General features: G+C 30.2%; 3 protein-coding genes and 89 non-coding genes across 92 annotated transcripts; 47 read left to right on the top strand and 45 right to left on the bottom strand.

The window, feature by feature from the left end:
- Positions 1-108: 108 nt before the first annotated feature.
- Positions 109-129, top strand: 21ur-30. The gene has a single exon (NR_061765.1).
- Positions 130-399: 270 nt separating this feature from the next.
- 21ur-3991 lies at positions 400-420 on the top strand. Its single transcript, NR_061764.1, has one exon.
- Positions 421-511: 91 nt separating this feature from the next.
- On the top strand, positions 512-532 carry 21ur-3893. Its single transcript, NR_061763.1, has one exon.
- On the top strand, positions 513-533 carry 21ur-15318. Its single transcript, NR_061762.1, has one exon.
- A 45-nt stretch (positions 534-578) lies between these two features.
- On the bottom strand, positions 579-3,223 carry M199.2 (Major sperm protein; the record flags this gene model as incomplete). Its single annotated transcript, NM_070423.10, has 7 exons — positions 579-1,343; positions 1,473-1,580; positions 1,626-1,716; positions 1,779-1,875; positions 1,933-2,172; positions 2,227-2,364; positions 2,555-3,223. The coding sequence occupies 7 exons, from the start codon at positions 3,221-3,223 to the stop codon at positions 1,220-1,222; spliced, it is 1,467 nt and encodes a 488-aa protein (NP_502824.3). The 3' UTR covers positions 579-1,219.
- 21ur-130 lies at positions 719-739 on the bottom strand. The gene has a single exon (NR_061761.1).
- On the bottom strand, positions 1,097-1,117 carry 21ur-5592. Its single transcript, NR_061760.1, has one exon.
- Positions 1,100-1,120, bottom strand: 21ur-4159. The gene has a single exon (NR_061759.1).
- Positions 1,101-1,121, bottom strand: 21ur-10306. The gene has a single exon (NR_061758.1).
- On the bottom strand, positions 1,359-1,379 carry 21ur-6403. Its single transcript, NR_061757.1, has one exon.
- 21ur-13502 lies at positions 1,362-1,382 on the bottom strand. The gene has a single exon (NR_061756.1).
- Positions 3,224-3,578: 355 nt separating the features above from the next.
- 21ur-5712 lies at positions 3,579-3,599 on the top strand. Its single transcript, NR_061755.1, has one exon.
- A 109-nt stretch (positions 3,600-3,708) lies between these two features.
- On the top strand, positions 3,709-3,729 carry 21ur-5941. The gene has a single exon (NR_061754.1).
- A 104-nt stretch (positions 3,730-3,833) lies between these two features.
- On the top strand, positions 3,834-3,854 carry 21ur-3025. Its single transcript, NR_061753.1, has one exon.
- A 75-nt stretch (positions 3,855-3,929) lies between these two features.
- On the top strand, positions 3,930-3,950 carry 21ur-11454. Its single transcript, NR_061752.1, has one exon.
- 21ur-3148 lies at positions 3,931-3,951 on the top strand. Its single transcript, NR_061751.1, has one exon.
- Positions 3,952-4,456: 505 nt separating this feature from the next.
- Positions 4,457-4,477, top strand: 21ur-6973. Its single transcript, NR_061750.1, has one exon.
- A 377-nt stretch (positions 4,478-4,854) lies between these two features.
- On the top strand, positions 4,855-4,875 carry 21ur-4914. The gene has a single exon (NR_061749.1).
- 21ur-7809 lies at positions 4,858-4,878 on the top strand. The gene has a single exon (NR_061748.1).
- A 151-nt stretch (positions 4,879-5,029) lies between these two features.
- Positions 5,030-5,050, bottom strand: 21ur-5224. The gene has a single exon (NR_061747.1).
- A 207-nt stretch (positions 5,051-5,257) lies between these two features.
- On the top strand, positions 5,258-5,278 carry 21ur-9313. Its single transcript, NR_061746.1, has one exon.
- A 175-nt stretch (positions 5,279-5,453) lies between these two features.
- Positions 5,454-5,474, top strand: 21ur-2674. Its single transcript, NR_061745.1, has one exon.
- A 40-nt stretch (positions 5,475-5,514) lies between these two features.
- Positions 5,515-8,369, bottom strand: srt-44 (Serpentine Receptor, class T; the record flags this gene model as incomplete). The annotated part of the gene is made up of 4 exons (NM_070422.1): positions 5,515-5,787; positions 6,903-7,028; positions 7,525-7,865; positions 8,120-8,369. The coding sequence occupies 4 exons, from the start codon at positions 8,367-8,369 to the stop codon at positions 5,515-5,517; spliced, it is 990 nt and encodes a 329-aa protein (NP_502823.1).
- 21ur-1071 lies at positions 5,992-6,012 on the bottom strand. Its single transcript, NR_061744.1, has one exon.
- Positions 6,140-6,160, top strand: 21ur-13381. Its single transcript, NR_061743.1, has one exon.
- Positions 6,349-6,369, top strand: 21ur-5357. The gene has a single exon (NR_061742.1).
- 21ur-11855 lies at positions 6,542-6,562 on the top strand. The gene has a single exon (NR_061741.1).
- Positions 6,698-6,718, top strand: 21ur-4105. The gene has a single exon (NR_061740.1).
- On the top strand, positions 6,847-6,867 carry 21ur-7787. Its single transcript, NR_061739.1, has one exon.
- On the top strand, positions 7,117-7,137 carry 21ur-11735. The gene has a single exon (NR_061738.1).
- 21ur-2807 lies at positions 7,120-7,140 on the top strand. Its single transcript, NR_061737.1, has one exon.
- On the top strand, positions 7,121-7,141 carry 21ur-12586. Its single transcript, NR_061736.1, has one exon.
- 21ur-2942 lies at positions 7,936-7,956 on the top strand. Its single transcript, NR_061735.1, has one exon.
- 21ur-9479 lies at positions 8,336-8,356 on the bottom strand. Its single transcript, NR_061734.1, has one exon.
- A 124-nt stretch (positions 8,370-8,493) lies between the features above and the next one.
- 21ur-5539 lies at positions 8,494-8,514 on the top strand. The gene has a single exon (NR_061733.1).
- On the top strand, positions 8,495-8,515 carry 21ur-5286. Its single transcript, NR_061732.1, has one exon.
- Positions 8,516-8,874: 359 nt separating this feature from the next.
- 21ur-4503 lies at positions 8,875-8,895 on the bottom strand. The gene has a single exon (NR_061731.1).
- Positions 8,896-8,984: 89 nt separating this feature from the next.
- On the bottom strand, positions 8,985-9,005 carry 21ur-1037. The gene has a single exon (NR_061730.1).
- Positions 9,006-9,103: 98 nt separating this feature from the next.
- Positions 9,104-9,124, top strand: 21ur-935. The gene has a single exon (NR_061729.1).
- A 402-nt stretch (positions 9,125-9,526) lies between these two features.
- Positions 9,527-9,547, top strand: 21ur-3336. The gene has a single exon (NR_061728.1).
- A 463-nt stretch (positions 9,548-10,010) lies between these two features.
- Positions 10,011-10,031, top strand: 21ur-12500. Its single transcript, NR_061727.1, has one exon.
- Positions 10,032-10,080: 49 nt separating this feature from the next.
- On the top strand, positions 10,081-10,101 carry 21ur-4900. The gene has a single exon (NR_061726.1).
- Positions 10,102-10,439: 338 nt separating this feature from the next.
- 21ur-8228 lies at positions 10,440-10,460 on the top strand. Its single transcript, NR_061725.1, has one exon.
- Positions 10,461-10,740: 280 nt separating this feature from the next.
- On the bottom strand, positions 10,741-10,761 carry 21ur-5384. The gene has a single exon (NR_061724.1).
- Positions 10,745-10,765, bottom strand: 21ur-12129. The gene has a single exon (NR_061723.1).
- Positions 10,766-11,262: 497 nt separating this feature from the next.
- 21ur-13742 lies at positions 11,263-11,283 on the top strand. The gene has a single exon (NR_061722.1).
- A 155-nt stretch (positions 11,284-11,438) lies between these two features.
- On the bottom strand, positions 11,439-11,459 carry 21ur-12939. Its single transcript, NR_061721.1, has one exon.
- Positions 11,460-11,768: 309 nt separating this feature from the next.
- On the top strand, positions 11,769-11,789 carry 21ur-7493. The gene has a single exon (NR_061720.1).
- A 181-nt stretch (positions 11,790-11,970) lies between these two features.
- 21ur-13963 lies at positions 11,971-11,991 on the bottom strand. Its single transcript, NR_061719.1, has one exon.
- Positions 11,992-12,210: 219 nt separating this feature from the next.
- On the bottom strand, positions 12,211-12,231 carry 21ur-3525. Its single transcript, NR_061718.1, has one exon.
- A 218-nt stretch (positions 12,232-12,449) lies between these two features.
- On the bottom strand, positions 12,450-12,470 carry 21ur-3306. The gene has a single exon (NR_061717.1).
- Positions 12,451-12,471, bottom strand: 21ur-8338. Its single transcript, NR_061716.1, has one exon.
- A 339-nt stretch (positions 12,472-12,810) lies between these two features.
- 21ur-6192 lies at positions 12,811-12,831 on the top strand. The gene has a single exon (NR_061715.1).
- Positions 12,813-12,833, top strand: 21ur-14284. Its single transcript, NR_061714.1, has one exon.
- Positions 12,814-12,834, top strand: 21ur-607. Its single transcript, NR_061713.1, has one exon.
- A 60-nt stretch (positions 12,835-12,894) lies between these two features.
- On the bottom strand, positions 12,895-12,915 carry 21ur-6468. Its single transcript, NR_061712.1, has one exon.
- 21ur-10582 lies at positions 12,896-12,916 on the bottom strand. The gene has a single exon (NR_061711.1).
- Positions 12,917-13,310: 394 nt separating this feature from the next.
- Positions 13,311-13,331, bottom strand: 21ur-4814. Its single transcript, NR_061710.1, has one exon.
- Positions 13,312-13,332, bottom strand: 21ur-9778. The gene has a single exon (NR_061709.1).
- 21ur-8091 lies at positions 13,314-13,334 on the bottom strand. The gene has a single exon (NR_061708.1).
- Positions 13,315-13,335, bottom strand: 21ur-14467. Its single transcript, NR_061707.1, has one exon.
- A 183-nt stretch (positions 13,336-13,518) lies between these two features.
- On the bottom strand, positions 13,519-13,539 carry 21ur-8427. Its single transcript, NR_061706.1, has one exon.
- A 64-nt stretch (positions 13,540-13,603) lies between these two features.
- Positions 13,604-19,185, top strand: srt-49 (Serpentine Receptor, class T). The gene is made up of 7 exons (NM_070421.3): positions 13,604-13,765; positions 13,902-14,007; positions 14,509-14,604; positions 16,256-16,500; positions 17,405-17,530; positions 18,796-19,008; positions 19,058-19,185. Exons 1-7 carry the CDS (start codon positions 13,622-13,624, stop codon positions 19,115-19,117), a joined length of 990 nt encoding a protein of 329 aa, NP_502822.2. The 5' UTR covers positions 13,604-13,621; the 3' UTR covers positions 19,118-19,185.
- Positions 13,859-13,879, top strand: 21ur-13944. The gene has a single exon (NR_061705.1).
- Positions 14,025-14,045, bottom strand: 21ur-124. Its single transcript, NR_061704.1, has one exon.
- On the bottom strand, positions 14,028-14,048 carry 21ur-7979. The gene has a single exon (NR_061703.1).
- 21ur-2004 lies at positions 14,298-14,318 on the top strand. The gene has a single exon (NR_061702.1).
- Positions 14,320-14,340, bottom strand: 21ur-10211. The gene has a single exon (NR_061701.1).
- Positions 14,323-14,343, bottom strand: 21ur-8853. The gene has a single exon (NR_061700.1).
- 21ur-14126 lies at positions 14,324-14,344 on the bottom strand. The gene has a single exon (NR_061699.1).
- Positions 14,480-14,500, top strand: 21ur-14746. The gene has a single exon (NR_061698.1).
- Positions 14,844-14,864, bottom strand: 21ur-15331. The gene has a single exon (NR_061697.1).
- Positions 14,845-14,865, bottom strand: 21ur-6889. Its single transcript, NR_061696.1, has one exon.
- On the bottom strand, positions 14,846-14,866 carry 21ur-10025. Its single transcript, NR_061695.1, has one exon.
- Positions 15,435-15,455, top strand: 21ur-10221. The gene has a single exon (NR_061694.1).
- Positions 15,699-15,901, top strand: Y41E3.465. The gene is made up of 2 exons (NR_131657.1): positions 15,699-15,761; positions 15,820-15,901. It is a non-coding gene; the product is annotated as an Unclassified non-coding RNA Y41E3.465 (non-coding RNA).
- 21ur-5760 lies at positions 16,144-16,164 on the bottom strand. The gene has a single exon (NR_061693.1).
- Positions 16,476-16,496, bottom strand: 21ur-7442. The gene has a single exon (NR_061692.1).
- 21ur-11304 lies at positions 16,477-16,497 on the bottom strand. Its single transcript, NR_061691.1, has one exon.
- On the bottom strand, positions 16,677-16,697 carry 21ur-2531. Its single transcript, NR_061690.1, has one exon.
- On the bottom strand, positions 17,030-17,050 carry 21ur-3460. The gene has a single exon (NR_061689.1).
- On the bottom strand, positions 17,178-17,198 carry 21ur-15553. The gene has a single exon (NR_061688.1).
- On the bottom strand, positions 17,302-17,322 carry 21ur-6880. Its single transcript, NR_061687.1, has one exon.
- Positions 17,628-17,648, top strand: 21ur-5897. Its single transcript, NR_061686.1, has one exon.
- Positions 17,760-17,780, top strand: 21ur-683. The gene has a single exon (NR_061685.1).
- On the bottom strand, positions 18,237-18,257 carry 21ur-4593. The gene has a single exon (NR_061684.1).
- On the top strand, positions 18,729-18,749 carry 21ur-8408. Its single transcript, NR_061683.1, has one exon.
- On the top strand, positions 18,757-18,777 carry 21ur-12402. The gene has a single exon (NR_061682.1).
- Positions 19,038-19,058, top strand: 21ur-10473. The gene has a single exon (NR_061681.1).
- 21ur-1332 lies at positions 19,041-19,061 on the top strand. The gene has a single exon (NR_061680.1).
- On the bottom strand, positions 19,183-19,203 carry 21ur-5124. The gene has a single exon (NR_061679.1).
- Positions 19,184-19,204, bottom strand: 21ur-11043. Its single transcript, NR_061678.1, has one exon.
- Positions 19,205-19,306: the final 102 nt, after the last annotated feature.

Here is a 19,306-nt window from a genome sequence, read left to right as displayed (position 1 = left end):
TTTCATCGCAAAATTTGTATTACCTGTATCATGTTCGGTACATATGTAAATTTTCAAACTTTACGGTTCCACGTAGTCCATTTAGTACGCAGCATTTTCAATAAATGCTGAATAATGTTTTCGTCGTAATACACATCACCCTATAACTGCTGTGATAATCAAAAGAGAGTAGATTGATAGTTTTGTGCTCAGAACATTTATTTTTTATGAGATGATTTAGATATTACTTAATTAAACAAATATTTAGCTTAATGGGCAACGATGAAAAAGTATAACTTTTATTTTTCCAGAAAAAATCCAATTCCAAAAATTGAACGAATGAATTAATTTTTGAAACTGCCCAGAATTATACTGCTATCAGAAATTGACTTAAAATCAAGAATTGAGTACATCGGTCAATCGAATAACCATATGCTCAGTCAAAATAAGCTAAACACAGCCGATTCGCAGTCAAGAAATTAAATCTCTGTTTCAGGTTATCGTTAAACAAAATATCGCGCTTTTTTTCTGATTAGTCCGTTTTTTCGTCAACATCGATAATATATACAGTAGTGGCACATTTTTGTCTTTAATGTCACATTTGAAAATTAAAAATTTATTTATTCAAGATGTCGAAAAATCAATTTTTGATTGAACATTGACGGTCTCAACAATTTGACTTTTTAAAAATGTTATGTATGTCTTTAGATTGTGAAGAGAAATGGGTTTGAATGGGATTTGTACATACACGCTATTTTTACTAATTAATATTAATTGTACCGCATAAGTAGAAATATTGAAACAATATTTGGAAATTTTAGCTTTTTTGCTAAATCTGATTTTGGATATCATATTTTAATTGTAAGCCTGAAATCGAAAACAGATTCAAGTGTGATTTAAAATTAAAATAGTCAGTGTTAAAAAATTGCAAAAAAAAATGTTTTTGGGGTCGTGTGCTTTTTTTGATCCACGAAAAAACTTGCAAATTCATTTAGGAGTTATCACAACATTTTTACCACGTGTTACCCTATCTTTTTCACTTATTTTTTAAAATTTCATCTTCAAAATGCATTTTTCTTTTTTTTTAGTTTTGAAAATATTAATTTCATTTGGTCAAATGTGTATCCAATTCAATGAAGTAACTACAAATATTAAACAAAATCAATAAGAAAACAGGATGAAACTGTAGTTTGAAAAACAAATTGTCATTAGTTTTTTCCGGAAGTTGGACTTTGCAAAATTATTCCATTTCCACGTCCTCATCTCCACTCAAAACTTCAGATTTGACGAGATCTTCTTCTTCTTCTCCGTGAACTTCAATAGCATACGAGCTTTTTGAGCCTTTCGAGAATATGAGTTGACATCCGGAAAATTATCGATTTTTTTCATTCCACTGGTTAATAAGTTTGAAAATATTCCATTATTTTTAAAAACTAGTTGAAATTGTAAATTTAAACTTTTTATTTTACACCCGCAAAGTGTCTGCTGCTTACTCTTTCAGTTCTCCATCCTTCTTGTCAAGCTCCTCTCTCATCCATTTTGCAGCTTCCTCACTTGCATCTTTCCCATACATTTTGTTATAGCGGGCTCTCACACGGTTTCTGAAAAAATGTATTTAATTGGGACCTGGAAACAATAAAACTCACAGTTTATTTCCCATAACCTCGGTGACCAGTTTTCTGACTTGAAGCTTCAAATCTCGCGATTGTTCTTGGCCGAATCCGCCAATTAGGTATTCTGAAATTAAATTAATTTTTTTTTAAATTTTTTAACTGTTTCAAGGAATTTATAAAGCTCACCTGCAAATCCATCGAAAAAATCCTTATCAATGGGAACATATATGCAAGCGTTTTGCGAAGTTGCGTAGCACATCATATGGGGATCCGCTTCGTCAACCTGTGTAATTTGTTAAATTAAGAGTTTGTTTTTTTTCCAAATTTTCCTTGAACCCACCTTATCGAAAACCGATCTTGCCAGGGCTCTCACATGAGTCACCAAATTTGCCGACGACCAATTCGAAACCTCTCCATCTGTCACTACATCAGAAATTTGGAACCATTTTCTATTGGGCAATGTCAAAACTCTGTCCCAAATCTCTGCGGTTTCAATCGAAAACATCTTGTTCTGCACTATGGCGCCTGTGATTTTATCCTTATCCGCTTTTCGAGACACTTTTTTGTGTTGCTTGTTCGCCTGAAAAGAGACTGGAATTTTCAGAAAAAAAATGATAAAACTGAAAATGCTCACCATGGCCGAAGTAAAAGCCATTCCAAGTGCCATTTGCTCCATTAATTTGTGATTTTCCGTTCGACACTGCTGGGCGAGATTCAGCCATTCGTAGTAGTCGACGTCACGGTCGTTTTTGATGAGTTTCTCGAGGTTTTTCTGAAAATTAAGAGTACTTGGTCAGTGCCAAAATACTCCAATTGTTATCATTTAATAAAAACTGCAGCCGACATCTGGAGGGAATTTTGAACGAGCAGCTCTTCAGGAGCTGTCCGTTTACAAAATGGGATTTTTTTTTTGAAATTTTTTTTGGTTATAGTCCGCCAAATCCCGTTTTCTCAAAACCAACCTCACAAGTCTCCCGATCCAATGGAACTCCCTTCTCATAGTCATACAATTCAGAAGCAGCAAATCCAATCGGCAACCACATCCCAAGCTTAGTGGCCTGTAGAAGAGGTTTCGAAGATGTTGTAGGTTTTGGAGCGATTGGAGTTGAATTATATTCGATTAGGATAATCTTTCGACGAACCATTCCCTCTCCTTCCAACCATTCACGACAGAACTGTTTATCGGATCCTTCAGGGGTATTTGTCCATTCGACAGTGATACGGTCATTTGTTGTATCAACTTGTCCGAAGGCAAAAGCACTACATGAAACAGCCAACAGAATATGCTCATTTGGATCAAGTACTCCACAACGTGGTGTGCATAATGTATCAACTCTGAGTTTTCTCATGTATGTATTGATTCCAAAAGCAATACGAAGCGCCGAAGTATTGATTAATTTGATTTGAAACACTTGTTTTTCATTGTACGGAGCATTGAAAACGATTTTCCGTGGCTGAAAGTCAATGTCCCCTGGTGGAAGTGATTGAGCCATTTCTTGGAATACTCGGAGATTTTCTGGCATCTTAGCTTCCACGGGAGCATTTAGAAGATTCTCTGTTTTTTGTTCACGTGGAAGTTGATATGGAGCTGGCCTTGGAAGTGAAGCACGTTTTGGAGTTGGGCCTGGCATCTGAAATTTCAGGTTTTTTTGGGTTTATCTTTGTGAAATTGGAAAATATAGCGAAGAAGAAGTAAGGAACTTTTTGGAAATTGTTCACTTGAAGTCATGAACATGAAACTGTCCGTGTTTTTCTAAACTAATTGGAGAATTAATTAATCAAGTTTAAATTATAAAGAAAATATATTTACTATCAATGGTTTCAGAAAACGTTGGAAAAATTAAAAATTACAGTTTCAAATGTGAATTAAACTTTGAACTTTTTCTTTCATTCTACTCACAAAAAAAAAGATATTTAAACTTTACAGCTGAAAACGTTTCACTGTTTCAATATCGCGCCAAATTTTAAGGTCAGTTAAGGCTTTAATCCTTGAAAGGAAAGGTAAAAATTAGATAGTTTTTCTACGTTCTGCGACTAAAATGAAATTTTTTCAATATAAATGCAATTTTACTGTTTCAAAATTGAACTAAATTTCTAAGCAAAAAAAACTATGCAATTCGGGGCACGAACGGTTAATTATTCTTTCCACATTAATTTTAGTGAAAATTTTGTACTATTTTCGTATAATGTTCAAACTGTTTCAAATGTGAACCAAATGTTGATTACATTTTCATTAAATACTCCCACAGATTTGCAATAGAAAGTTGTTTGTCATATGAAAAAAAAAATCACAGTTTCAACTACAGAACATAGAAACAAGCAGAACTTGGGAGATTATTCAGCTTTCTGAAAAATCAATTATATTTTTATTAGAATTTTGAGGGAAAACAATATTTATAGATGATAAATTATCGAATGAACGAAAAAATTGTAAACGTTTCAAAAACCTTGTACTAACTGGTGTAGGAAGATACAAGTATGTTTCTAAAAAAGGTTAGTAACAAATTATTATATTTTTTCCGAATTTTTTAGAAAATATATATAGCTCTTGCGTCAAAAAAATTAGTTGAAGAATTTAGAAAAAGTTTATTTTCAAAGGAACGAAAGAAATAACATTTTTTCGAGAGTTTTGGAAAAAATAAAATATTGTTCAGATAAGAGAAATTTACGAAAATTGTATTAATTACTTTTCCATCATAAATCAATTTTCAAAACAAATTTGAAATTATCAAATCTAAATTTTTTTTTTGAAAAAACCGGTGTAAGTGATTGAACTTTAAATTTTCGGTACTTTTACAATTATAGAAAATATTCTTACTGTTTCAATTACAAATTATAGTTATATGTACAACAATTAACACTAATGATTTAAAAAACGAAAAAAAAAACGGAAATGAGAGAAAATCGATGAACGCCACTCGGTATACACTTGACGCAGTGAATTGTTCGCGTGCAATACATTACCCCGCGAGTAGGCACAGCGAGAGATAAACAGAGAATGAGAGACGCAGATGGTACAAGAAAACGCATGAGAGACGCAGAGAAGAGGCCGTCGTCTCTTGTGTATAATGTATGTTTTACACATGTAAAGGCGGGGGGTCCACCTGTTCTTTCCCTTTTCTTCACTCTCTTACTATTTACGACCTCTGAGTGCTAACAGAGAGGGGTACGCACGCACAGAAGAAAGTTGGCAACAAATTTTTGAATCAAAAATTTGCTGTTTCATAGTCAAGTGAAATATCTGGTAATCTTCCAAGTTCATTAGTCTCCAGGCGTTTGTTTAAATTTTAATTACCATAATTGAAAGACTCGGATTTAATGCCAAAAAAAAAGAAAACGAAGAAATACAGAAAAAAAGAGACAAGAAAAACATTTTTATCTTAAAATAAAAAAGAATATTTGAAGTTGAATACACTTTTTCAAACATTTGCAAGGAATACAACGACTATAGAGTCACAATCAATAAAATAAAAATTAAGTAATAAAATGAAGTTATGAAACAATATTATGTTTCCAGCTATAATTAAAAATTAGTAATTTAAAACAAAAACATGAAACATTGTTGTTTTCAAAAATCGAAAAAGCAAATTTAATTTTTATTGAAAAAATTTTCTCTTTTTCTGTTTCAAACTGTGTAAAAATATCTGGAAATTAAAAAAAAGTATTCTAGGATTTCTTTTTGTTCTGAAAATTCAATTCCAACTTTCTTGTATTGATAACTTTCTCTAATTAAAATCATACTTTTATTTTCTTTTGATATTTAACAGTTACAATTAGTATAAATTAGAAAGAAAGTGTTTTTTTTCCAAATTTTCACTGTTTCAGTTTCTCCATAAACATGATATTCCTTTTTATTTTCAGTACGTTGACTTTGTGCAGTGATGTTAATTTTAAAAAATGTAAAAAGTCAATACAAATAAATTCAAATTCTTGATTGAGTAATTGTCTTCACATTAGCACTGGAGGTCCCCTCTTCCACTTTGCTCGTTGCAACTCGGAAAATCAATTTTTTGAATTCCCGCCGGATCGTTTCATTCATTGTGACGTAGATAAGAGCAGGACATCCATGATTAATAGACCAACACAATTGACCAAAAACTAGAATTGCTGGAGAAGGAGTTATGAATGCCAGAGAATTGTAGAAAATTGCAGTGCACGAGTTGAAGAAGCATATGATACAGCATTGAATGAAAATCTGAAACTGGGTAGTTTTTAGTGAGAACTTTTTAGGGTGCTTTCACAAAAAACTTAATTTTATGGGATTCCAAACTACTTGTGCAGAAAAAAAGTCAGCGGCAAAGTTCCCCCTAATCTTGTTATGTAAGTTTTAATTTGAAATAAAATTAATATAAAAACTTTTGCTATTTTACATAGTTTTTTATTGGTTTTGTTTTATTTTGAAGTTATCCCGCAATTGACAGCACTTTCTTTAAATTACCACGAATTTAGATACAAATCTTGAAACTGTGAAATTTTGCAGACATGTTTACTTTTTAAAACTGTTTCAGCATTTCCACAAAGTTAGTTTAGTTTGAAATAAAAATCATTCCGATAGGAAAATGCTTTTTTATGTGATCAGCTGTGTATTTCACATTCATATCACATAGAAAAAACCGACCTGTTACCTAAACTATTTTTTCAGTGTTCTTTTTGTTTTGTTTTTTACAAGATCTCCAAGGTTTCAGAGTGAAAAATGTTTTTTACAAAAAAATGTTTCTGGGGGTTTGCATAAACGTGCAAAAATATTGTCTCCTGTTAGAATTGGAAGACGAGAAAACACTCTACGCATGTGAAATTGTTTTTATTTATTTGAACAGTAGAAGAGTTTTTTGTCATGGAACCTATCCCACGTAAAACTGTGAAAAACAATATTAAAAACTGATTTTTTTTTGAAGCTGAGTAATGTTTTGTGTGATTTTCATAAAATCATAAAGTACAATTTTAACTGATTTTCTGATTTCTCAATAAAAATGTTTTTTAAAAGAATTATTGAGCCTCATGTCCAAATTTTGTAGTTTCATCCATTTTTTTGAAACACTAAAAATTCTTTTAAAAAACTTGTTTCTCAAAGTTCATTAATGGACTTTTAAATACGTACTGTTTAGTTGAGTTTGATATTTCATTCCTTAATTGAAAAAAATTATGTCTAGTTTGAATTGCCAAATGAAATTGCAAAATTGCAAAGGCTTTAAAAATAAATAAAACAACTATTTCAGTAGGTTTACGAAATTTGCTGAATAAGCTTTGTATTTAATTGATAATTTAAAGAATTTTACAAAATCACTTAAACCAGAAAAATACCGAACTAACCGCTCTTGAAGCTTTCGAACTCTGTCCTCTTGCCAATTTCTTAACCAATGCGTAATACAAAGTGAATAGAACAACCATACAAGTGATGAAAATCCAGTTATTCCAGGCTTGAGACGCATTTCGATACTAAAAATGAGAGGAAAGTTTAAAGAAGCACAGTTAAAAATTTGACTGTTTCACAAATACAATAAATTATTTGGACTTAAGATTATTGTACTACATATAGCATCGAAATGTGTACTAGCTGCATCGAATTATTTTCTAAATTACTATAAATTCCTGGCGATTTGAAATTTTATTTGACAATGAATTTTCATACTGTTTTTTGCTTAAAAACGGTACAAACCATTAATGTTGCCGTTGTGAATTCACAATATGCAATTTACATCAAGTTTTAAGCTCGCAATATTGTTAAAAGGGTAAAACAGGCTTCATTATTGAGCGGGCCTCGAAAATAAATTAGCTAAAAATTTGTTCTGGACGTACTTTCGCGGGACTGCTTCAGATAGTTTTCTTGAATATTCCTATGTTTGTTAAATTTTTTGATAATAAAATAAATAAAAAATTGAAATTTCCATAAAATAAATTGAATCTAAAACATATCTTGTTTCAGTGTACTTACATAATTAGTTGCCTCTTCACTTGGCTCCTTTTCTGACAATGGATCAGATGGCCATGCCATAATCAATGAGTTGAAACATGCGGGAGTGGTGAAAAAACTAATGTAGAACATGTAAATTACACAGAAAACCATTGAAATGTAGGCCATAGGCTTTTCAATTTTATCCGCATACTCTCTCAATCCAATGCTAACAATTCGATTCAAAAACAGGGAAACTGTAATTGCACATGCTCCACACCAATTACAAAGAGCGATTCCTCCGGTTATATAAATAAATGTTGGATAGACACAGAAAACTGCACCCTGGATCAGAAGAATTCCAGTTATTATGCAACTGCACGCTGAAAATTTGGAAAATTTTGTACTGTTTCGTGTAGGTAATGAATTTTAATAGTTTGGGTTTAGTTTCAATAAATTTTCCTTCGGTACAACTTCAAAAGTTTAGTTAATAAATAAAAAGATAGATAATCAAGAATACGCTTAAAACATTATTTTAGACTAAAAGTACTCAAAAAATAAAAACCACTGTTTCAGGTTATAATTGGAGATCATGTTTCCAGTAGTATTGGGATATCGATTCTTGTTTCTAAGTTACCTGTTGCACACATATCAGTCACTGCCAGCAAAACAATAATCTTGTAGCACGTGTGTTTTATCAGTTTCGTCTTGAAAATTATGTTGATAATTGGAATATACAGTAATTCTATAAATATTCCAAAAACTGTAATTGGGTATCCAAGCCACGGACGTTGAACTCCATTTGACCACCATTCTGATTGAGGTTTCCAAGAGCAATTGTAAAATGGAATGGAATCAGTGTTTCCGTATTGGATCAGACGGTTCATTGCTGGAATAGTTATGTTAATTAACGGGAAAAGTGATTTTTTAGTTTTAATTTTTTTCAAAAATTATAAGCAAAAAATACTGTTTCGACAACTCGATATAAGTACAGTGTTGGACATCATTCGATTTCGTTTCGGTCCAACTCAAAAACTACGATAATTAGCAAAATGTTTTCAACTAAAAAAATGTTGCCGATTATGTTTTTTATATTTTTGTCAGTGTCAAAATTATATGACTCCATTCCAAAAATGATATAGCAGCTGACATCCGGCGGGTCTGTATATTATAGAATTTCTAAATATCACACAACTTGAAAACTGGGCACTTTCATGAAACTAATTCAACTTACAAAATACTCTTTAAACTATTTTTTACCACTTTTTGGGCCGTTTGAAATTTTATCGCCAAACAGACCCGCAGGATGTCAGCTGCTGTAACTTTTTTTTTTCAAATTGAGTTTTATAATTTTGGAAGTGACCAAAATGTTTGAGTAAGTAAGTTTTATGTGTTGAAAAAGGATCAAAGTCATCAGTTGAGGATGAAACGTGCAAAAATAAATGAAAGTAGTGAAACATTTTCGTATAGTTAAGTGAAATTTCAGAATTCAGAAAAATTACAGTAACCATAATTATTGCGGAACAATTTTTGGAAGTCAGAGTAAATATTAAAATAGTATTAAACATTCATTTTCAGTTTCAAAAACACTATACAAACAGAAGTTTAAAATATATATTAATCTAGTTGTGAATCCTTATAAAACTAATACTTTGAGACATAAATTCAAAAAAACTAATTTATATCATGATAAACTGGTGTCAATAAAGTTATTTCCAACTAAAAAAATGCCTACCTACAGGCGACCTGCATCTGTGCGCCTACTGCCTGGCCTATGAACAAACTAAATGAGACAATCAGAAAACGAACAATTAAGAATCCGGAAAGTGATATTTTAAAATTCAGTTTTTCAGTTATTTTTTATTTTTTTCACAGTCACAAGATAATTGGTAGAATTTTTTCAAACAAACAATTTTTTAAATTGGATTTGCCTTGTTTAACTACTTAAAAGGATAACGATTAAACCAAATTAAAAAAAAAAAAATTGGAAAATAGTCATGTTTCAAGATGGAGAGATCAACTGTGAAAATTAAGAGATAAATAGTATCTTCGTTTTGGCAATAACTAAAAAACAAAAAAGGAAGAAAAACTCATTTTCCGAAAAAATTCCAGAACTTCCTCCTAAATACCATTAATTTCAAAAGAAATCGTATCCAATCAGACATCGTATTGTATTGTATTGTATTTATTACGATTTAAATCGTGATCAAGAATAAATAGTGAATAGACATGAATAAGTTAAGGCCCAAACATCATAGAGAGATTGATAATAATCACAAAAATTAATAATAAACATACAGAAAATGAATTATCATCTGAAAAATCGTATTGAAGAATACATGTCCGATCACTTCCGTTTTTGTATTCTTATTTTTATTTTTTACTAAGTTAACTTGAATTCTTAGGAACTGAACATTGCACTCGTTGCATTTTAGAAACATTTAAATAGCAAAAATAACTATTTATAATTTTTAAAGCAAAATCTGTTTTAAATGTGTGTTAAATCTGAATATGGAAAAAAAACTTGCTAATTATCAATTTCATAATTTTTCCTGTTTCACAATTTTAACAAATATAGTTCATGTTTATATTATTTGCTTGAGCATCAATTATCATTCTAATTCATTTTTTGAAAATCGAAGAAGTAGAGTCTTTAATTCGCTTTTTTGTTCTAAAAAAAAATTAGAAAAAAGCCAATGCAAATGCATAATCTCATTTCTTATATAGCAAGTTTTGTAAGAATAGGTTTGTACCTAATGACGTCATTAGTCATGTTCTTAATAGGTTAAGCTCTTTGAGCACATGAACTTAATCTTAAGTTTTGCTGAAGAAGTCTTCCATGAGATAATCTTGTTTTCGAGATTAGAAGTTTTCGAAATCAGTACAAAAATGAAAAAACAGCAAAAAATTTCTGTTTCAATGGTTCTTTTAAGACTGGACGTTTTTTGAAAAGGGAATGAACCCATAAGTTTATGTCTTCAATGTTAAAAATTAAAAATTAAAAATGTTCGAGGATTTGTTCTCAGCAGCCGGCATTTTCTGGGTTCTCTGCCGTTAAATAAGTGGCAAATTGTAATTTCAATTTTAACAGCATAAAAACAACATAGGCTTAAGCTCAGGATTGAGCTTAGGCGGAGGAGGCAAACCCAATTTCCAAGTAATTTTCTGCTACAAAAAACAAATCGTGAAAATAGTAAAAACACTAAAATCACATAAAACCCTTAATAGCACCAGATCATGCACAAGAGAAATGGTAAAATCGTCCAAAATCGTTATAAATTAATTTTTTCAACAAGTTTTAAAAACTTATTGGCATCGTGAAACATTTTCAGATTGAAGTTGTACGGGTTTTTTGTTTAAAATAAATTGCGGAAGGAAATTTCAGAAATTTTGCAATAAATGTTCTTGGAAACGGAGGAAAAAGAGGAAAAGGAGGCATTTCGTGGCTGTCATCTTTTTTTAAAAATAATGTACATAATAATAAACTACATCTAATCAAAAATCTAAGTTTTCATCTAATCAAAAATCTAAGTTTTCATCTCATATTTAATTTTGTTACATTTTTTTAATAAGTTGAACAGGTGTTTTGCTTCATCAAACTTACGTAGGTTTTTTCGGCATAGGGAATAAGAAAACGCTACTAGTTTTGAAATGAAATATATGGAAAACTTTAACAAAATAATCATTTTTTGTGAATTATAAGATTTTTCAATTTTTTTTTGTAATTTCGAATACTGTTTCGAACTGCCCATAAATACAGTCTGTGATTTTTTGTGCCAATTTTTTTTCCATTAGTTTATTAGGAACTAAATATTTCATAAAATTTTATTTCTTTTCAATTTCAATCAGTGGATGAGAACATTTTAAATTTTAAAATTGAGAAAAAAAATTGTTTATTCCGAAAAGTTGTGTTTTTTTTTGCCGTAAAGTGGAATTGTTTCCTTCCGTTTCCATAAAAAAAACCAACAAATCCAGAAGCAAACGAACAATTTTCTTTCGGTTTTGCATTTATTCAGAAATTGTGAAAAGTTTTAGTTCAAAAAGTTAGAACCAGAAAAATAATTTTTCATTTTTGCATAGCGTGAAATGTGTCCGTGAAGGTGAATTTCTTTCGAACAATAATTTTCCTGCTAAAAAATCTGTAACGTCACTGCTTACAAAAACTTAACAGCAATTAAAAAAAAAAGATAAAAGATAATTTTATTGCCGAATGTTATGTTTTTGTTTTGAAATAAATCTTCAGTTTCATCAAGTTGTTATAATGAGATTGATTATTTAAGTTTTGATTCGAGTTTTTATTTTTTTCGGGTAATGTGGCACACCTTAAGAGCTTAATACTTTTTCAGGTAATCCATAGATAAAATTGCAAAAACCAGTATTATATACATAGTTTTTATAAAATATTGTTGAGTTGTTTTTCTTGTAGTGAATTAAAAAATAATTCCCAGAACACCTACATGATTGCCTATTTGTATGTACGTCACAAATCCATCGATTACAGACATCAAATTGTAGTAACTTGATGCGTAATCGAATATTGAGGCGGAGAAATGGTTTTGTATTTTATGAATAGTTCCTTAAATATGTAACTCTGAAGAAGTTTACAATCAGTTTGAAAAAAATTCAGCTTCAACTTATTTTTTATAAATTTGAAATTCTCCATGTTTTACAAAAGTTGTGCATATTTTATAAAAATTTAAAAAGATTTTTATTGTGAATTTCATTGTTTTCACATTGGGAATCGGCAGAATAGAATTTCATAATTTGATTAAACAAATCAACTTTTTAAAACAGTGGTGGAAAATCTCACTTTTCAGTTCACGATTATAGCTTAAAATTTATTATTGAAACGCTTTTTTACAAATTTATTAAATTTCAATGACATCACACAAAATAACCCAAACTCTCCAATAGTACGGCAACATTACTCTATTTGTATCACTTTTTCAACAGTTTGAAGTTGATTTGCAACAAAAAGATGATGCCAAATAAGGTTCAAAATTTAAATTCAAATTTATCAACTCATTGAAACAGTTGTTCAAATTTTTCCCAATATTTTTTGAAATAAACGTTCTGAATTCATATATACTTGTATATATATTTGTTAAATCAAAATCGTTTTTTATAATTTCTTCACCTTTTCATGTTTCGTTTTCAAGTTCAATTATTGCAAGAGGTCACTTAAGGGTTCTGTGGTTGTATACTGGATTGCCAGCAGCGCTGCTAGCAGGACTGTTGCAAAAAAGTTTTTAACCAAAGTACAAGCAACAAAAAAAGTTTTGTTTGTTTCAATGTTTTCATAAAATACTTTGTTTATTTTACATAAAATATTGAAAGAACGGAAGGATTTGTATTTTTTTAACGTTTTGCTGAATCAGTGTTGTAATACATTTTTTGGTTTTAGAAACTATTTGCATACTCCGTTACTTTTCAATTCCAAATATTGTTTCCTATCCATTTATAGATTTTGTGAAGTAGATATTTATTATTTCATTGAAATGCCAAAAATCTCACAAGTTTCAGTGGAAACCCATGAGGTGTCCGCTGCTGACTAAAGCACCACTGTTTATTAACTGACTAATGTTGATCAAAACGTTATTTTGCAATGTTACAATTTGCGTATTTTTCCTAGAAAATGTTGTTTTTGAAAGCAATTTGATTTCCAAGAACCTTCTAGAAATGCCCAATCTGTGTTTCTTGTTCCTCAAAAAACGTACATAAAAATTTCAGGCTCCTCCCATAACAGACAGCTCAGAAACTTGATCTGACTGAATAAGGAAGCAAATTGCGATTTTTTTTTAGAATTTTGACGTCAAATAAAAAATACTTCGTTTTTTCCGGAGATGCCAATAACTGTAAAAACAATTTTTCGCATTTTATCAACTCCTTAAAACATTGGAAATTTTCCAAATTTCCTCATTAAAGATAGGTTTTTTTAAATGTATTATTTGATAATAGTACCTAGTTCTATAGTTTTTAAAAATACATATGAACTTGTTGAGTTCACATAACATATAGTTTAATTTCTTCTTTCACCTAGACTTCATTAACGTTAAAGTAATCATTTCAATCAAGTTTATACTTATTTCCAACTTGAAGCATTTCATTTTTTATTTCATCTTCAAATTGTCAGATCAAAATGGAAAGACTCATCAGATATGGAAATATTGACTCAATTCCATATTATAATTGTAGTTGGAGAACTTCTGAAGAATGGGATTTACAAGGTTTAAAACGTCCGATTCTTGGATGGTTTTTGGTCCTTTTTGGAGGATTTGTTGAGGTAATTTGTATTTTAGGTAAACAGTCCTCAATAGTTTTTACAAATTTTACAGTTTCACATTGTTTATATATTAAAATCAGATTTTGAATTTTATTTGCTTCCCATTTTTTTGTTGTTAAAATCCTTTTTTTTCCAGATTCTCTACCTTCCCATATTGTACATTATTTTCAAAACTAAACTAATACGATATGCGTGCTACAAATTGATTGTATTCTTGACGTTGACCGATATGAGTGCTACAGGTAAATTTTTGAAAATTTGTAACTTTTATCCAGAAGTATTAGTTTCATCGAATTTTCTCATGGTATTTAAGAACAAGCTGAAACATGATGTATTTATTTTTAGATTTTTGGTATTTCTGCTTAAAAAAAATTTGAAATTAAAATCAGATTCAGCTAATAAAAAAATAATAATAATAATAAAATAAATAAATAAAATACATCCGCTAACACCAAAATATCAAAATAAAAAAACGAAAAAATGTGTCTTGTTGCAACTACACCATATGTTCCACAATCGATTAACGTTTTGTTGAGATCTTCAAATGCTTTCATATTCCTTTTTCAGCAAGAAAAACAATTAATGAACGCTGTTAAATCTGTATTAAAACGACTTTGAAACAGTGAAAAAGTAAAATTTTAAAGTATTTTATTTTACCGAAATTTTACTGTTCCACATTCTGACTATAATAGTTTTGATTTCAAATTATATTAGTGGTCTTATTCACCGTAATTTCTTTACAGTATGCAGTTCAATAATCAGTGGAGTTCTTTACATAAAGGGATCCGTGTTCTGCTCCTATCCAACATTTGAGTATATTGCAGGAGGATTCGCAATTAGTAAGTGTGATACCGGTCGCGCGGTGCCCGAAAGTTCCCGGGTTTATTTGACTGTTAGAATTAAAACATTTAATGACGTCACAAATAGTTAATAAAATTTTTTGCATGATACTGAATACCTGGTCACTGGCAATTTTGCAGACATTTAAACATAAAATAAAATTTGCTACTCGGCCGAAGTCGTGGCCATCTTTATTTGACTTTTAAAGTTTAAAAAATAAACTATATTTAATAACGTCACAATTATTTATGTCTTCCTAAATGCTGAATACCTGTTCACATGCATTTATGCAGACATTGAAACAAGAAATAATTTATTTTTTGTATTTTATCTCTGCTGAGTAATTCGAAAACACAAACGCCAAGTTTTTGAAAAATCGCAGTCTTTTGGATAGTTTTGTAGCAGTTTCAGTTTGGATAGCTCGGCATTTAGTGCCTCCTTTCTCCCACCTTTTGAGGTCTTCTCACCTTCCGCCCACCTTTTTGCCACCTTCTCCCCACCTTTTGTAAAAATATCACAATTATTCAACGAATACTCAAAATTCAGTCGCGTTTGCCACCTTTCTCCCATCTATTGTGGTCTAAAACAACAGCGGCAGCGTTGTGTTGACACCAAAACTGCCACCATTTGCCACCATTTGTTGCTTTTTGTAGCACTCTGTCACCTTTATTATGCGCAAAGATACTGCTGACATGTTCTCGGATGTTACCCTGGCACGGATAACTCTTCGAATTAATTTTTTAAAACAATTTTTTCTTTTAACGTTTTTAAATCTATTTTTTACATTTTCTGATCGATTTTTTAGGAAAAAAGTTGGTAGTCTGAGAGCTTTGTTGGGTAAATCGTTATCACAGCGCCTCAGATCGGGAGAGAAGAGCTAAAGAAGTTTTCCAAATTTCATCTTGAAAACTCGAATAATCGCGAAATTTCGTCTGAAATTCATTTAATACCGTAAAAGTGCGCGCTCTGTTGGACTTTCCAATTCTCGACTTTCTTAACTCTCCCGATTTGAGGCGCTGCGATTATTAATATTTTCTTTTCGTTACAAGTAACCATTTTGCACTAACAATTATTTTCTTTTTTAATTTCCATTTTATAGGTAAAACGAGATAGCCGACGGCTCGACCTGAACTGGTTGCTCACCGAATCTTGAAAGGTAAGGGTTTACAAATTCTACTTAATAAATAAACATATTCCTATTCATGTTTTTGCAGATTTCGAAAATCGACGGGAGAATGCCACGAAAAACAGGCAAATTCGTGCTATGTGGCAGCAAACTATGGAAAAATACGAATTTTTAATTATTTAAAATGTTTTAATCGCAGTCTATGATGTTTCATAAAATAAATTTAGATTGTATAACCTAATTGCAGTTTGTTTTTTTTATTTTCAGAGTGAAAACAAAACAAAAATAATAGCATCGTTGCCACCAATTGTCACCAATCTGCCACCTTTTTGCCGCCTTTCCGTATCCATTTTTCGCCTTTCTACATTTTGGTGGTAGAAAGGTGGCAAAAGGGTGAGAGAAAGAAGACACGAAATGCCGAGAGTTTTGGTCAGTAAATTTTCCTCAAATTGAGTCAAATTATCTCCATATTGAAACATGAAAGCAAAAACTTGATCTTTTTTGGTTCAAAAAGTAATCTTCAGATACATGGTGCATGGCATGTGCAATCAACATTTCATTGTTCGCCAATCGTGTATGTAGCATTGCATTTCACGAATACATTGACGTCATCGAAGGGAAACTTACCTATTTTTGCATCACAATTTCTGCAATTTATGGAACCTTTATCCTTTTCTATACCCCAATAATTTGCTTCAACTCGAAAGCATTGGCGTGGATTCCTGAGCCGTTGTCTGAGATTGATGATAGCAAGGAGTCTGAAAAATATGTAATGGGGTTTTTGGAAAATATAGAAAGAAAATGTGAAACGGGAATTTTTTTTTTAGAAATTTAGTAAAGGAGAAATAACAAAAACATTGGGCTGAGAGTACGGTAACGCAGTGTTATTTTTTGGCCATTTTTTTAAAATTATTTTTGCAAATTTTAATTAGAATATAAGACAAAAATAAAAAAGTTGTAAACCAAACAACCAACCAAATTTAATTGTTTTTTATTAACTACGCAAAACAGAGGAAAACTTTATTTTTAGAGATCAATAAAAAGTTTAAATTACTAATTTAAAAAATGGAATAAAAAATTTTAGTAAAGTAAAGTAAATAAAGAAGTAATTACATATATAATTAATTGTTCGTAGATAACGTGGGCATAAAACAGTTTTGAAAATTTTAACATTTTTCCTATTACCATTACGAACTTTTTTTCAATTTTCTAGAAAAATTAAACACTTTTTTAAGATAAAAATTCAAACAAAAAGGTTTTGGTAATCAAAGTTCACAAATTATACAAATTTTGGAATAATGTGAAAAATGTTGAAAGCATTATCAAAATTAAATTGGTTACACTTATGTAATATATGTAAAACATACTTTTAAAAAATGCAAAAGTTAAATTTCATTTTTCATACCAAAAAACTAAGACTGATTGAAATTTAAAATGAAACAAATTTAAAGACGGAAGAAGTTTTTAATCAAGAACGATTTTTCGAAAAAAAAAACAACTGTTTTTTAAACCGGACAATTTTTTTTCTAATTTTGCAAACAAAAATTGATATAATTGCATTTTTAAAGTGAGAACTTCGTAATTTCGTAAATTGGAGTAAAAATTACCAACTATTTAAGTGGAAACTATGAAACATAACATACTACTTTTTAGTCCCCAAAAACTGATTTCAGTACAACAATGACTGGCAGTCGTGGAATAATTATCTGTTCGTGGCAATCATGTTCTTCTTGTACATCACCTATTGTGTGCTCATCAAGAAACTTGCTCATGGACAGAAATCAAAGAAATCTAGAGCGGTGAGTACAAAATTCTGAAAATTAAGGAATGATATCTGAAAATTATTTCACTGTTTCAAGCATGAGATACAGTGATAGTTGAATTTTGTCAAATCAGTAGGAAAGTATGTAGGAAAGTAAAGTATTGTTTTTCACATTCCAGAGTCATTGTGAGCTTTATGGAAATTGAATATTAAAAAAAAAACAGTTTCAAAATTGTTCGAAGTGATATACAGTAAAAACACTGTAATATCTTCTATGAATTACTGAAACATCACAATTTTTTTCTTATTTTTATGAAAAAAAAAGTGCAGTTTTACAATGTGTGACACGTGTGCAATCATATGGCTTGAATCGATCTTAATAACCAATTGAATTCAATTGAAAAAGCGATCGATAAATTGGTGGCTAAATCGTAAATTGTGGAAAATTTCATTAATTTTTCCTAAGGAACTCACGAAAGTTAATTCCAAGACCATTTCAAAAAAAAAACAAATTAAACAAATTTTTTTAAACAAATTTATAGTGACTTTATTTAAAATTTGAAGTTGTGAACCTTTTTTGCGGTAACATGATGTTCATTCTGCTTACTGTTGCTGCGGACGATGTTTTACCGTAAGATAGAATTTATACAAAAAATAGGACCAATTTATAAGTTGCATAAATAGCTTTTCAAAAAAAGAAATCAATAAGAAAATCTTGTGATTTTTTAAATTAAATTGTTGATTGACTTACTTAGAATTAGACAATACTGGTTCTCTTTTTTGTTAATCTTATAAAAACTTTGAAACAGTATTTTTAGGTTGATGAAATTTGACGTTTTTTTTAAGATTTGCATTAGAAACTGTTGAAGGTAACGTTTTTTTTTTCTGTTTTACATTATAAATTTTGAAATTTCACAAAATTCTTAATGTTTTAAAACTTTTACGTTTATGAAATTCTATTTGGCCACATTTTTAAACTAATTTCCCATTATCTCAAAAATGTAATTTTGGAAGTTATGTGGTAATTTTCTAATTTTTACAATTATTATGGCCGCCTGCCTGCCTACTATCAGTTTTCTGTATTTTTTCATAAAAAACGCAACACTGACTTCTAGTTTTTGAGTTGTCTGTTTTGAAATTTCCTTTGTGAAACGGAACATTTTTTATAAAACCAAAAAAAATATTATGCTGTTTCAAAAATGCTTTGAATAACAATGTTTTAACATTGACATTAATAAATTTGAAGTAAAATTACTTTTTTGTTATTGAAACTTGCCGACTTTATAGTAATATGTTTTCTAGATCTTCATCCAATGTTGCATAATTTGCTTTTTCAACACTGCAACTGCTCTTATATATAATGCTCTGTCACTTATGACCCCCGCCCTTTGGATACTGTACTTGGGACAATTGTCATGGTCACTTAATCATGGATGTCCAGCAATTATTTATTTAACCATGAACGACACGATTCGGAAGAACTTTTTTCGAACTTTCTGCCGTTTCAAGAATACTGTAAGTTTACTGAGAAACAAAGGTATCGTTAATAGAATAGAGTTTGCAGAAGATCGATACAACGAACAGCGGACAAGTGGCACGGCCGGCAGCATCACATGTTATTTAAAATTATAAGCAAGTTTAAAAAATATATTCCAATGTTTCTGAATGAAACCACCAGTAAGGAACGATTTATAGCATGATGATTTGTTAATGAAATGGACAATATTGATGCTATATTATGAAGATTTTAAAACAGTCAAAACAATTTTTAAATCTTAATTTTGCTACAAAGCATTTTTAACTTATTCGGTAC

Source organism: Caenorhabditis elegans, chromosome IV, assembly GCF_000002985.6.
Source record: "Caenorhabditis elegans chromosome IV".
Taxonomy (NCBI): domain Eukaryota; kingdom Metazoa; phylum Nematoda; class Chromadorea; order Rhabditida; family Rhabditidae; genus Caenorhabditis; species Caenorhabditis elegans.
The sequence above is the reverse complement of the archived record's forward strand: the minus strand, read 5'-3'. Positions and strand labels throughout refer to the sequence as shown.